Genomic DNA, 14040 nt, shown 5'->3' with positions numbered 1-14040 from the left:
CCAATCCCCGACGGGTGTCTAATATCAACCAATCTACGGTCTGGACACTGGTTGACTAACCACGCCCCTCCCTCGCTCTCATCCAATGGAGAAAGAGGGGGAAAAAACCCACCTCTCTCTGCGCATGTGCAGCGCAGGGGGGAGGGGCCGTGTCGCGGGAGTGTCAGGTGAGCGCGTGCGCAGTGGCGGGGCTGGGGGTGGGCCCGGGTGGTGGAGCCTCTGGGATCGCGGCGCAGGTGAGAGATCGGCGGGGGGGCGACGTCCCCTTCCTTAGCCCCGCCCACAGCTCCCCGTGGGGTGGGGGTGCGAGTGGGGTGGGGTGGGGGTGGCAAGGGGGGTGCGAGTGGGGTGGGGTGGGGGTGGCAAGGGGGGTGCGAGTGGGGTGGGGTGGGGGTGGCAAGGGGGGTGCGAGTGGGGGTGGGAAGGGGGTGCGAGTGGGGTGGGGTGGGGGTGGGAAGGGGGGTGCGAGTGGGGTGGGGGTGGCAAGGGGGTGCGAGTGGGGTGGGGTGGGGTGGGGGTGGCAAGGGGGTGCGAGTGGGGTGGGGTGGGGGTGGCAAGGGGGTGCGGGTGGGGTGGGGTGGGGGTGGGAAGGGGGTGCGAGTGGGGTGGGGTGGGAGTGGGAAGGGCCGCGGGGCGGGGGAGTTGCACGGGGTGGGTGGAGGTGGCGGAGTGATGCTATTAAGCGTGTCCGGTGCCCGTTGGGTGGGGGGGCCAGGTTCGGGGATAGCAAAGGGGGGAGCGGGGTGGATAAATGTCCGAGAGGTTGGAGGGGACACAGATGATGGGGTGGGGAGGCACTTCACCCTGCCCTGTTTACCTTCCAGGTGAGCCGCGACCCTGGGCTGACGCCCCCGCCCCCTGCTGCTGCCCAGAGCCCCCTGGCCGGCGGCACCATGTCGGGGCCAGGGAGCAAGCGGGCGGCCGGGGATGGAGGCTCAGGGCCTCCTGAGAAGAAAGCCAACCGGGAGGAGAAAACGACCACCACCTTGATTGAACCGATCCGCCTAGGGGGCATCTCCTCCACGGTCAGTGCCTGGGGTGGGGACTGTGGGGAGGAAGTGGGGGTTGGTGTAGCGAGGGCATTTGGGAAGTTCAAGAGAAACTGGGGGGGGGGTATGGAAGGGATTTAGGACCCCGATTGGGGACGGGGGCTGAGGGGAAAGGATGGGGGCATGGCAAGGAGCCTCTGCTGACCCCCCCCAATTCCCCCCGCAGGAGGAGATGGACCTGAAGGTGCTGCAGTTCAAGAATAAGAAGCTAGCGGAGCGGCTGGAGCAGCGCCAGGCCTTTGAGGACGAGCTACGCGAGCGCATTGAGAAGCTGGAGAAGCGCCAGGCTACAGATGATGCCACCCTGCTGATTGTCAACCGCTACTGGAGCCAGGCGAGACCCCCCCGCCGATCCCTCCCCCCAGCCATGGGCCTCCCACCACAATCCCTCCTGCCTTCTCTCCTTCCTGCCCCACCCAGTCCTCCAGCTGTGCACTCCATACCCACCCCCTTCTCGTCCTAGCCACAGCCATCTGGCTCTGCACTCTGCCAGCCTGTCACAATCCCCCAGCTCCACCACGCTACGCCTGCCCTACATCCCCCCAACCTTGCTCTGCTTACCCCCATCACCCATCCTCTCACGTTGCTTATTGTCATGTGCAATTGGAGAGCCACCTCCCTGGCCCCTCGGTGTATGTGCCGCATCTACGTGTACTGCAGTTTCTGCAGTGAACACAACACGCTGCCTTCAGTACGCTAGTGGGACTGATTCACTGTCTCTGGGGGGGAAAGTGGGGGTCTAGTGGTTAGAGCAGGGGGCTGGGAGCCAGGATTCCTGGGTTCTCGGGTCTGTTACCACAGTCTTTCTCCTGCACATGCATCTGCCCCAGTCAGTGGATTCCCAACTAGGGGGGCAGGTGTTATTTCATCCCCTAGGCCTGACTCCCTGCCCCATCTTCATCTCCCTGCAGCTGGATGAAAACGTGCAGGTCCTGCTGAGAGGCTATGATGGGGACTGTGAGCCCCCACCCCCTGGAACCCCTGCTCCCCCAACTGCAGAGGAGCCCAGGTCAGAGTCAATGGGACCAGACCCTGAGAGCACAGTCAGCCCTAGTACCGAGGGCCCAGATAGGACAGGTGAGCATGAGAACGGTACCGGGCTACAGGGGGCGCTGCGCTGGAGCGGGACGTTTGGGGAGGGGGTCCGTGGTTAGAGCGGTGCCTTCTTGCCAGTCAGGGCCTCGGCAGGGTCGGGGGGCTGTCCCCTCGCAGTCTTTATTGATTTCAGTGTAGTGATTAAATTCTTCTCTGTCCGACTACCTCCCCCCCTGCAGAAACAGCCCCATCTGTTGCAGCCCCATCCACGCCCTGGAAGGCTGGGGGGTCGTTGCTGAATGAGCCAGCCCTGTCCTTCCTGGCCACACTGGCCAGCAGCAGCAGCGAGGAGATCGAGCTGCAGCTGCAAGAGCGCATGGAGTTCTCCAAGGCCGCTGTGTCCCGGGTGGTCGAAGTCTCCAACAAGATCCACCGGCGCACAGAGGAGCTGTGCCAGAAGATCCACACCCGTGGTGAGCCCCGTGCCTGGGTCCCCCCCGGGAAGAGGGTGGGGGTCAAGCAGGTTAGAGTTGGGGCACTGGGAGCCAGGACGCCTGGGTCCTCAGGGCTGTGACTCCTCCTCAGATGACTTGGACCAACTGGATGAGGCACTGAAGTCCTTAAACAAAGAGCTGATGAGAGAGAATCAGCGGCTGCAGGACTTAGCTATGCAGCTGCAGGAGAAACACCACAAGATCTCGCTAGAGGTAGGAGCCGGCTCCCCAAGCAGGGGGGCTGGCTGGGTTGGGGGTGGGGAATGGGATACTGGGCCTTTCGGGGGCTAGCTGGTTTGGTGCGGCCCCAGCCCCGCTCACCTTGCTCTCTTCCCGGTGCAGTACACGGAGCTGCAGGACAAGGTGACATCGTCGGAGACCAAGGTGCTGGAGATGGAGACGACGGTGGAAGATCTGCAGTGGGACATTGAGAAGCTGCGCAAGCGCGAGCAGAAGCTCAACAAACATCTCGCTGAGGCGCTAGAGCAGGTGACCTGCCCCCATGCCCCAGGCTTCCCTCTTCTCACCCTCCCCCACAATCCACTTCCCTTGTCTCACTGCTCCCATCTGGCCCCCAGCAGCTGCAGCCGTAGCTTCTCTCTGCTTCCTGTGTCTGAGTCCCGCTGCCCCCTCATCCCCCATGTCTGGGCTCCCCCGCCACATGTCCATTCCCCAAGCACTGGGGGGGCCTGATTGGTGAGGGGGGCTGCTGACTCTTTTCTTTCTGATCTTTTGCAGCTGAACTCTGGTTACTACGTGTCAGGCAGCTCCGGGGGCTTCCAGGGTGGCCAGATCACCCTCAGTATGCAGAAGGTGAGGGGCAGGGCGGGAGGGGTGGGAGTGTCTGGCATTCACGCAGGTGGAATTGAGGGTCCCCGTGGGTGGGGATTCAGTGCAGAGAGAGGTGGGGGTCTCTAGCACTGGGATTGGTGCCTTGCTGCAGGGAAGGTGGGGGGGGGGGGTGGCTTGAAGCATGTGCTGAGGTATTCCTAGGGAGAGGGGGTGTTGGGGCAGGAGACAGCCTCTTTCATCCGAGCCCTGTCTCGGCAGTTCGAGATGCTGAATGCGGAGCTGGAGGAGAACCAGGAGCTGGCCAACAGCCGCATGGCTGAACTGGAGAAGCTGCAGCAGGAGCTGCAACAGGCTGTCAGGACCAACGAGAAGCTCAAGGTAACGGAGGGAGGGCGGTGTCCCCAGGGCTGGGCTGGGCTGGGAGGGGTGGAAGGTGGTGCCCCCCTGGTGCCAGACATAGGGGGAGATGTGGGGCCTAGCCGGGAGTGGGGGGTGGGGCCTGCGGCAATGACACCCCCTGCCCCCAGATGGCGCTGCGCTCGCTGCCGGAGGAGGCGGTGAAGGAGACCCTGGACTACAAGGTGCTGCAGTCGCAGTTCTCGCTGCTCTACAACGAGAGCCTGCAGGTGAAGACCCAGCTGGACGAGGCGCGTGCCCTGCTGCTCACCACCAAGAACAGCCACCTGCGCCACATCGAGCACATGGAGGTGAGGCTGGAAGGAGGAGTCTCAGTTGGGGGGCGGGGCCTCTTGAGGGGGCGGGGCTAACGGGTAGGATGCGCCATCTCTTTTGTGCATGGGGTGGTTAGGCTTTGTGTTATGCTGGAACGTACCATTTGTGGTGCTGTGCTGTGTATTGGGATGTACCACCCAGGCCGGGGGTGGCGATACTACCTGCGGGAAGCCAGATGGGTCTGGGGGAGAGCGATTCCCCCCTCCCCGCTCCCGCTCTGAGCTGCCACCTGCCCCGCTGCAGAGCGACGAGCTGAACCTGCAGAAGAAGCTGCGCACGGAGGTGATCCAGCTGGAGGACACGCTGGCCCAGGTGCGCAAGGAGTACGAGATGCTGCGCATCGAGTTCGAGCAGAACCTGGCGGCCAATGAGCAAGCAGGTGAGGAAGAGACACTCCCTCCGTGCCCGGCCCTGTGGTATGGCCCTGTGTATAGAGCACCCCTCCCCCACATGGTACAGCCCAGAGGGGTGGGCAGGCCTCTCCCAAGGGGGTGCTGTTTCTCACAGCAGTGCCCCCTCCCATGTGGCAAGCTGCCCTAGTGAAACCCCTGTGCCCAGCGTGGCGCGTGCCCTCACCCTGGGGGCTGCTGCCTTCTCTGTGAGCTTCCTGCCCAGCAGAGGCTCGTAGCGACAACCCTCCGCTCGCCCAGTGCAGTGAGCTTCCTCCCAGCAGTGCCCTGCCGCTGGCATTGCCTGCCAGGATCTCGGGACTGCAGTGAGTTTTCCTCTGCCCTGCCCCCGGCCACCCCCCTCCATGGCAGATGCTCTGCAAGTGCCGCCGTCTGCCTGGGTAACCGTGCCCCCTGCTCCTCTCCCAGGCCCCATTAACCGGGAGATGCGCCACCTGATCAGCAGCCTCCAGAACCACAACCACCAGCTGAAGGGAGACGTGCAGCGCTACAAACGCAAGCTGCGCGAGGTGCAGGCTGAGATCAACAAGGTGAGCGCCCTGCTGGGGCGACCCCGCCGGGGGGGAGGCAGGGAGCCGTGTAGGGATATGCACTGGAGTGGGGTTGGGAGGGCTCTGCATGGGGAAGGGGCAGTGTTTGGGGTCTGGTTTGGGGAGGGGCAATTTAAAGGGGCCAGGGAAGGATCTGGCCGGGGGAGGGGAGACAGCCCAGGGGTCTCACTCTCGCTGTCTCAGATCCGGATGCAGTCGAGTGGCTTCCCCTGCGGCTCAGCCACGCTGGCCCCGGCCCCTGCGCCGGAGGAGCCAGTGGGCGTGGTGCCAGCCGTGGTGGTGAAGGAGGAGGAGGGGGGTGCGCCCGCGCTGGAGGTGAAGAAGGAGCCCAAGGAGGCTGTGGTGGCCACGGTGAAGAAGGAGGAGGCTGCGCCCCCGCCTGAAGGGCTGGTGAAGAAGGAGGAGGAGGAGCTGCCCCCGCCGGCCCCCCAGCCGCCCCCCCCACCCCGCATGAAGGAGCCTCCCGAGCGCCCCAAGGGGAGCCGCGGGGGGGACCGGGAGCGCTCGCGGGACCGCGACAGGGACAGCTCAGCCCGGGAGCGCGACCGCCAGAAGGGCAGCGACGACCCCAAGAAGAAGGACTCAGACCTGCTCAAGCAGCTGCGCGTTGAGCTCAAGTGAGAGAACCCCGGCGTGGGGGGGGGGGGTGCCCCAGGCTGGCTGGGGAGTGCAGGGCCCTGATCCCTCTCCTCCCCAGGAAGGCCCAGGAGAGCCAGAAAGAGATGAAGCTGCTGCTGGACATGTACAAATCGGCCCCCAAAGAGCAGCGGGACAAGGTGCAGCTCATGGCTGCTGAGAAGAAGACCAAGGCCGAGGCGAGTGGGACCTGTGCGGGGATGCGGATGGGGATGGGGCTCTGGCGGGTGGGTCTATGGGTAGGCTGCAGATTGAGGGGTAAAGTCCACCTGGCTCTCTGTACGGGAGCGTTTGGGGCCGTGACGCCGGCTCTCTGCCCCGCGGGTGGAGGAGCTGGGAGGTCCTGGGGCCGTGACGCCGGCTCTCTGCCCCGCGGGTGGAGGAGCTGGGAGGTCCTGGGGCCGTGACGCCGGCTCTCTGCCCCGCGGGTGGAGGAGCTGGGGGGTCCTGGGGCCGTGACGCCGGCTCTCTGCCCCGCGGGTGGAGGAGTTGGGGGGTCCTGGGGCCGTGACGCCGTCTCTCTGCCCCGCGGGTGGAGGAGCTGGGGGGTCCTGGGGCCGTGACGCCGTCTCTCTGCCCCGCGGGTGGAGGAGCTGGGGGGTCCTGGGGCCGTGACGCCGTCTCTCTGCCCCGCGGGTGGAGGAGCTGGGGGGTCCTGGGGCCGTGACGCCATCTCTCTGCCCCGCGGGTGGAGGAGCTGGGGGGTCCTGGGGCCGTGACGCCATCTCTCTGCCCCGCGGGTGGAGGAGTTGGGGGGTCCTGGGGCCGTGACGCCGTCTCTCTGCCCCGCGGGTGGAGGAGCTGGGGGGTCCTGGGGCCATGACGCCGTCTCTCTGCCCCGCAGGTGGAGGAGCTGGGGGGTTCTGGGGCCGTGACGCCGTCTCTCTGCCCCGCGGGTGGAGGAGCTGGGGGGTCCTGGGGCCGTGACGCCGTCTCTCTGCCCCGCAGGTGGAGGAGTTGGGAGGTCCTGGGGCCGTGACGCCGTCTCTCTGCCCCGCGGGTGGAGGAGCTGGGGGGTTCTGGGGCCGTGACGCCGTCTCTCTGCCCCGCGGGTGGAGGAGCTGGGGGGTCCTGGGGCCGTGACGCCGTCTCTCTGCCCCGCGGGTGGAGGAGCTGGGGGGTCCTGGGGCCGTGACGCCGTCTCTCTGCCCCGCGGGTGGAGGAGCTGGGGGGTCCTGGGGCCGTGACGCCGTCTCTCTGCCCCGCGGGTGGAGGAGCTGGGAGGTCCTGGGGCCGTGACGCCGTGTCTCTGTCCCGCGGGTGGAGGAGCTGGGGGGTCCTGGGGCCGTGACGCCGTCTCTCTGCCCCGCGGGTGGAGGAGCTGGGGGGTTCTGGGGCCGTGACGCCGTCTCTCTGCCCCGCGGGTGGAGGAGCTGGGGGGTCCTGGGGCCGTGACGCCGTCTCTCTGCCCCGCGGGTGGAGGAGCTGGGGGGTTCTGGGGCCGTGACGCCGTCTCTCTGCCCCGCAGGTGGAGGAGCTGCGTGGGCGGGTGCGGGAGCTGGAGGAGAAGGAGAAGAAGGAGAGCAAGAAGATGGCGGATGAGGACGCCCTGCGCAAGATCAAGCTGGCGGAGGAGCAGATTGAGCACCTGCAGAAGAAACTGGCTGCTACCAAGCAGGTGCTGAGAGTGGCAGGAGGGAGGCTGATGGGGGGGGGGGGATGTTCCCTTGAATGGGGCGGGGGTGGCTGTGGGCACTGGGCAAACTGGCCGAAAGGACTTGGCGGGGGAGGTGTCCCGGCCTCCTGACCTTGCCCCCTGCTGCAGGAGGAGGAGGCCCTGCTGTCGGAGATGGATGTGACGGGCCAGGCCTTCGAGGACATGCAGGAGCAGAACATGCGCCTCATGCAGCAGCTGCGCGAGAAGGACGACGCCAACTTCAAGCTCATGTCCGAGCGGATCAAGTCCAACCAGATCCACAAGCTGCTGCGCGAGGAGAAGGACGAGCTGGCGGATCAGGTGCTGGCCCTCAAGTCCCAGGTAGGGGGCGCTGCACGGCGGGGGCGGGGACTCAGCCAGGGGGCGCTGCACGGCGGGGGCAGGGTCTCAGCCAGGGGGCGCTCTCCCTCACAGTCAGCGTTTGCCCCCGTGCAGCACTAGGGGGCGCTGCACAGAGCAGGATGGGGGATTTTAGGGGCACTGTCCAGGGCTCCCTCAGGGCTGCTGTGTACAGAGCTGCTGCAGCCGCCTCGCCCCGGCCGTGGCAGCTCCCCGCGGGGGCTGGAGGAGCGCGCCTCGCCCCGGCCGTGGCAGCTCCCCGCGGGGGCTGGAGGAGCGCGCCTCGCCCCGGCCGTGGCAGCAGGGCCACGTTAAGAAAGGGGCTTCAGCCCAGCGTCCATGTGCTGCTGTTCCTTCCCCCCGGGTGGAGCCGTGTTGCTGCGAGCGCTGGGGAGCTCCATCCCTGTGCTCCCCTCGCTTGGAGCCTCCATCCCCACAGCTCCCATTGGTCAGGAGTTGTGGCCAATGGGAGCTGCAGGTGGTAGGGCCTACCGGTGAGTGCAGGGCATGGAGCCACCTGCTCCCCCCTCCCCCAACACCAAACAGGAGCTGCCCCACATAAGCGTCCCGCACCTCAACCCAGAGCACCAGCCCTGAGCCTGCTCCGTCACCCTGGCTCTTTCCTAGACCCCAACTCGCCTCCTGCACCCCAACTCCCACCCAGACACTGGGCCCTCACCCATGCTCCTGCCTTGAGCTCACTCCCGCGCTCCCAGCCCCTTTGTCCCAACGTGGAGCCCTCTCCCGCACTCGAAATGCCTCATCCCCGGCCCCGCTGCAGAGCCTGCCACCCCCCCCGAACCACCCATCTCCCACAACCCTGAACCCCCTTGAAATTCCTCAGCCACATCCCCACCACAGGTCGTCTACGTGCACCAGCATGGAGGTGCTGTGTCGCCCATCGCTCCATGTCACACGTCTCCATGTTGGTGCACATAACAAAACTCATTCCGCCCCTGGACATAACGGCTCAGAAGGGAGCACTGCCGCTCTCCCCCGGCAGGCAGGGAGCCCCGTGCGGGGGGGGGCAGGGCAGTATTGGCTGCCAGTTGGCAGCGGCGCTCTCCTGACCTGACCGGGCTGCGTTGCAGGTGGACGCCCAGCTGCTGGTGGTGCAGAAGCTGGAGGAGAAGGAGCGGGTGCTGCAGGGGAACCTGGGCACGGTGGAGAAGGAGCTGACCCTGCGCAGCCAGGCCCTCGAGCTCAACAAGAGGAAGGTGAGTGGGAGGGAAAGGCCGTGGGGTGGGGCGCTAGGCCTGGGGCTCTTGCAGGTCTCCAGGGCTCTGTCTTGCAGATCTATAGGGTCGGCTCTGTCTGGGGCCTTACTGCGGGGGGAGGAAGGGAGCTGGCAGTGCCACTACCATGGGGGAAGATTACGGTGCAGGGAGAACTGCCCGGGACGCTCCCAACCCTACATCCCATGCAGGCGGTGGAAGCGGCCCAGCTGGCCGAGGACCTGAAGGTGCAGCTGGAGCATGTGCAGTGCAAGCTGAAGGAAATCCAGTCCTGCATGGCGGAGAACCGGGCTGCCAAGGAGAAGGAGTCCTTCAACCTCAAGCGGGCCCAGGTAGGGGGTGGGCACTGGGGCAGGGGCCTGTGGGGTGTACTGGGGGGGGCGCAGGGGAGGTGCCTTGCTGACTGGATCCCTGCCCCTTGCAGGAGGACATCTCCCGGCTGCGGCGCAAGCTGGAGAAGCAGAAGAAGGTGGAGGTGTACGCCGACGCTGACGAGATACTGCAGGAAGAGATCAAGGAGTACAAGGTGGGCAGGAGGGGGAAGCCTGGTGCTGGGGGGCGAGCTAGGGGAGGGGGCTGTGCTCAGGCCCAGGCGGGGGAAGGGTCCCCGCCTCGTCCCCCCCACTGACAGAGTCTGTGCGCTTCCCGCCCTCTAGGCCAAACTGACCTGTCCCTGCTGCAACACGCGCAAGAAGGACGCGGTGCTCACCAAGTGCTTCCACGTCTTCTGCTTCGACTGCGTCAAGACGCGCTACGACACCCGCCAGCGCAAGTGCCCCAAGTGCAACGCGGCCTTCGGCGCCAACGACTTCCACCGCATCTACATCAGCTGAGCGCCCGCAGTCCCCTGCATCCCCCCCGCCGGGCGCTGCAGAGCCTGCCAGCCCCCACCCTGGCTCTTCCTTCCACAGATCCCCCACCCCCGGGACTTGCTGCTGGGATCCACGTGGCAGATCCCCTCCTCCCAGCCCTCTGCGCTCCGCTCAGCAGATGCTGCCAGGATCCACCTGGCCTGCCCTATGGATCCCACCCACGTGCTCCCTGGTCCCTTGAGAGAAGGGTCCTCTGGATCCTCCCTGGGTTCCATTAGATCCTCCGGGGCTGGTCTCCTCCCACTGTGTGAACCCCGGTGAGAATCCTGTTGTGCTGAGAGGATGCCCTGTGGGGGTGAAGGGTCCCAGGGGCGGGGGGTAGAGAGGGACCGTTCATTCTATTTGGATTTTATTTTATTTTTAAATACGTTTTGTTGCGTGGGAAATAAAGACTGGAGAGTGCCACCGGGGCCAGATCCCACACCCAGGAGCGTCTGCCTCACTGCTTGGGGAAGGGGAGGGGAGGGGGGCTGCAAACATGGGGTGTGTATTACACGGGAGGCTTTTATGGAGCATTACGCTGCTGTGAAAACCCTGCGTCTGGCCCATGCCAGCTGGCTTCGGGTCGTTTAATTGTAGAGCAGGGTTCCATGTTGGGTCCAGGGCCCTGGCTCTAGGACCGTGGGAGGTGGGAGCGTTCCAGGGCTTGGACTGCAGCCTAAACCAGAACATCTACAACTCAGCAGCCCCACAGTCTGAGCATGGGCCAAGCGCAGGGTCTCAACTGCAGCGTGGACCGACCTACAGCTCTTACAGCCAGAAGGGAGCAGCTGGATCGTTTCCTGCATAGCGCGTGCCAGAGAACATCCCAAAATAATTCCTAGAGCTGAGCTTCTGGAACAATAGCTAATCTGCGTGTAAAAATAGTCCATGCTGACCCGTCTCTAAGGCACCTGGGAAAATTGCTAGTTCCTCTCACTGTTTACAGTTTACACCTTTTTCCCATTTGAATGTGTTGAGCTTCGACTTCCAGCCCCTGGATTGTTTTAGATCTTCCTCTGGTAGCTTAAAGAGCTGATTATTCAATATTTGTTCCCCATGAGGAACTTGCAGACTGGGCTGAAGACACCTCTTCCCCTTCTCTTAAGATAACTAGATAGAGCTTCTGGAGTCCGGCGCTAGAGGCAGGTTTCTCCTTTTCTGACTCATCTCCTATTTCTCAACATCCTTCTCTAATTGGGACCACTTGGCTCCAAGTGTCCAGCAGTGGTCACACCAGTGCCAAATTCAGCGGGAAAACAACCGCTCTGCCCCTGCTGGGTCACTAGTTAACGGATTAATCAGGATTTTACATCCCTACGTGCCAGTTAGCTGCCTTTTCATCCCTTTCGGGTGCATCTTGTTCCTGGTCTAGCCTTCTCCGTGTTCTACTCAAAATGCCCTGTGGTACCAAGTCAGAGGCCTGCTAGCACTCAAAATACAGCAACATTAGTGCTTGTATCCTCATACGTGGCAACTCACCCAAAGTTACCAGAGTCTGACAGAAGCTCTCGTCTGTGCAGCCATATTGTTCGGTATTAATTGCATGGTTTTCCCTCATTAATAGAGTTCCACATCAGCTGATTGGTTCTCGTCAGTGGGATCGAGGTCAGGCTGGCAGGCCAGGGATTACCAAGGTCATACTGTTCACCCTTTTACGTTGGCAGAACTTCTGCATGTGGACAGCCGGGCACAGCTCACAGCTTTCTGGGGCAGGGGAAGGGGCTGCCTCCTTTTCTAACCTGTCCCCCTGCGGTGTCAGGGATGGCACCAGAGCCCTAGCCTCCCTGTGGCAGATTGTCAGGCTCCAGCCTGGCCCAAACCTGCCCTACTGGAGCAGGAAAGAGGCACATTGGAAGCAGAGCAGAGGTGAGGCCACACCAGGCTGTTTGAGGGAGGCTCAGCCTCTCCCTGCCCACACTACCTGCTGCTCATGCTGGAGACAGTTTGCTTTTAAAGAGTTTCTTTAAAAAAATCTGCTAACTTCCTGGAACTCGTTTCCCTCAGACTTGCGTCTCGTGGCTCTTACCTGCCAATACTCTTAACGGCTGCCTGTCTGCTGTCCTCACTCTCCTGCCATTCCTTGGAGTTGTGAGCTAGATGATTTCTTGAGCACATCAGTGGTGCTTGACCCCTTTTAATAGTGGGGGTGCTGAAAGCCAGCCCCCTGTTCCCTGTCCGTGCCACCCCACACACACTTGGGGCTGTGAGGAGTGCTATATCTCAAGGAAGGGGGGATGCAGACCTGGGTAAGGGGGCCAAAGAGCTGAGCCCCAGGTGTGGGACTGAGGGCTTAGCCCTGAATAAAATCTGGGGGTGCTGTAGCATGCCTGCACCCCTCCTTCCTGTGGATCATGTTGATCCAAGCTCCCTTCCAGCTTCTCCCCTCGTGGCTTTCTCTGCCTTCTGCAGTAAACATGGTTCCCAATGCATTCCAAGAACTGCTGGAAAATCTGTGCCCCACTGTATTTTTCCCAGCCTCTGTCTGTGTAGGTGAAGTCCCCCATCACCACTAAGGTTTGGTCTATTTAGACCCCTATCAGTGCACCTGTGTCCATCAGGGATGTGATGAGTCCACACCTCTCAGCGATGCACTTACAACCTAATCCCTCGTGCAGACCGCCCTGTGTTGGCGGGAGAGCTGCCAGTACTCACTGCCTTTTGGGTCTTCATTCAAGTGCTACAGGAGTGCAGCTACACCCATGCAGCATTTCAAGTACGGGTTTGCCCTGTGGCAGTGGTCACCAACCAGTCGATCGGGATCTACTGGTTGATCTTGGAGCCTCTGACAGGTGAACTTGACTGGTTTGGCCAAGAGGCTGCCAAGTGCCTGCACTTCGGCTGTTCCTGCCCCCACTGCTGTGCAACTCCTGCCCTTTGCCTTCAAGCTGTTCCCCTCTCTCACCCTGTATCCTGTCTCCACAGAATGGAGGGGGAGCACGACGGGTTGGGATGGAGGAAATTTTCTGGCTGCTTTTGAGAGTGGTGCAGGGCAAGGGCAGCAGTGAGCCTGCCTTAGCCCCGAGCCACCTGTGGTAAGCAGCGTCCAGCTGGGGCCTGAATCCCTGAACCGGTCATGTACCCCCTCCTGCACCCCAAGCCCCTGCCCTAGCTCTGAGCCCCCCTAGATCCAGACTCCCTTGCAGAGCCTGTACCCTGAACCACCTCCTGCACCCAACCCCAGGCTCAGCTCAGAGCCCTTCTCATACACCAAATTCCTTAGCCCAAGATCAAAACCTGTGCCCCAACTCTCTGCCCCTGCCTGGTGAAGGGGAGGGAGGGAGCAGGGGCAGGGCTTTGGAGAAGGGGCACAAGGCCCCAAGGAGGTGGGGCAAAAATATCTGAGTTTGAGAGAGATCCTGGATTGCACTTTAAAAGGTTGGAGGCCACTGCCCTACCGCTTGTGCTGGGTGGGGGGTGATTTCATTTTTTTTCTCAAAAAGACTCATTCATCTCTTTGTTCTGGTGGCCTCCTATAGACTCCTACCATGCCCTCACCTTCATCTTTACTCCTTTAATCCGATCGCAGAGATTTTCAGGTCTAAGGCAGCTTTGGTGTACAAGACACCCCCTCCCTTCTCCCCACTGCCTGCCCTTCCTGAACAAGCTGTGCTTCCCTGGACCAATATTTTAGTCCTGTGAATTGTCCCGCCACCTCACTGTGGTGCCTGTCATGGCCTGTGTGTGATTATTCACGAATATTTCCAGTTCTTCCTATTTATCCCCCCTCCCAGCATTAGTAGTCAGACACCCAGGAGCCCTGGCTCCCAGCCCCCCTATTTCCAACCCAGGACCCCCCACTCCTCTCCCAGATGCGGGGAGCCCTTTAGCCACATACATGCTTGAAACTTTGCTCCTAGTTTCCAACTCGTCTCCGTGGGGCTGGTCTCTGCTGTTCCATGAACCCCCAGCAGCTACGGCTGAAAAGTTCAGGACCGACCCAGTTTTCAGCACCCCTCGCAGGGCCCACAAGCCAGCGGATACCCGCTAGATCGGGGCGGGTGTCCGCATCCCTGGAGGTCCACGGGGGTATCCGCGGCTCAGTTTTGCGGATACAACTTTTCTCTCCACGCAGGACTCTCCGCAAGCGGCGCCTCGGGCGGGCAGCGGGAGCTGCGGTGGGGAGCGCCCAGCACCCGTGGGGTGCGCCCAGCACCCGTGGGGTGCGCGCACCCCCTCCAGAGCCCCCAGCCCTGTTCCTGCTGCGTGGCACAGAGCCCCCTAGCCCCGCACCACTCTCACCCGGGCCAGCGACCCTG

At 63.1% G+C, this 14040-nt stretch overlaps 1 protein-coding gene across 1 annotated transcript; it reads left to right on the top strand.

The window, feature by feature from the left end:
• The first annotated feature begins 163 nt into the window (after window positions 1-163).
• On the top strand, window positions 164-10225 carry RNF40 (ring finger protein 40). Its single transcript, XM_075928904.1, has 20 exons — window positions 164-236; window positions 825-1025; window positions 1216-1383; window positions 1961-2126; window positions 2324-2557; window positions 2670-2791; window positions 2921-3067; window positions 3317-3391; window positions 3629-3748; window positions 3898-4077; window positions 4346-4481; window positions 4921-5042; window positions 5247-5680; window positions 5761-5878; window positions 7168-7317; window positions 7465-7677; window positions 8787-8912; window positions 9122-9262; window positions 9355-9456; window positions 9587-10225. Exons 2-20 carry the CDS (start codon window positions 894-896, stop codon window positions 9761-9763), a joined length of 3063 nt encoding a protein of 1020 aa, XP_075785019.1. The 5' UTR covers window positions 164-236; window positions 825-893; the 3' UTR covers window positions 9764-10225.
• The last annotated feature ends 3815 nt before the right edge of the window (window positions 10226-14040 follow it).

The sequence above is a fragment of the Pelodiscus sinensis genome, chromosome 4 (genome assembly GCF_049634645.1).
Source record: "Pelodiscus sinensis isolate JC-2024 chromosome 4, ASM4963464v1, whole genome shotgun sequence".
In the NCBI taxonomy this organism is placed as follows: Eukaryota; Metazoa; Chordata; order Testudines; family Trionychidae; genus Pelodiscus; species Pelodiscus sinensis.
Note: the sequence above shows the minus strand (reverse complement) of the source record. Positions and strands in the feature narration are given on the sequence as shown.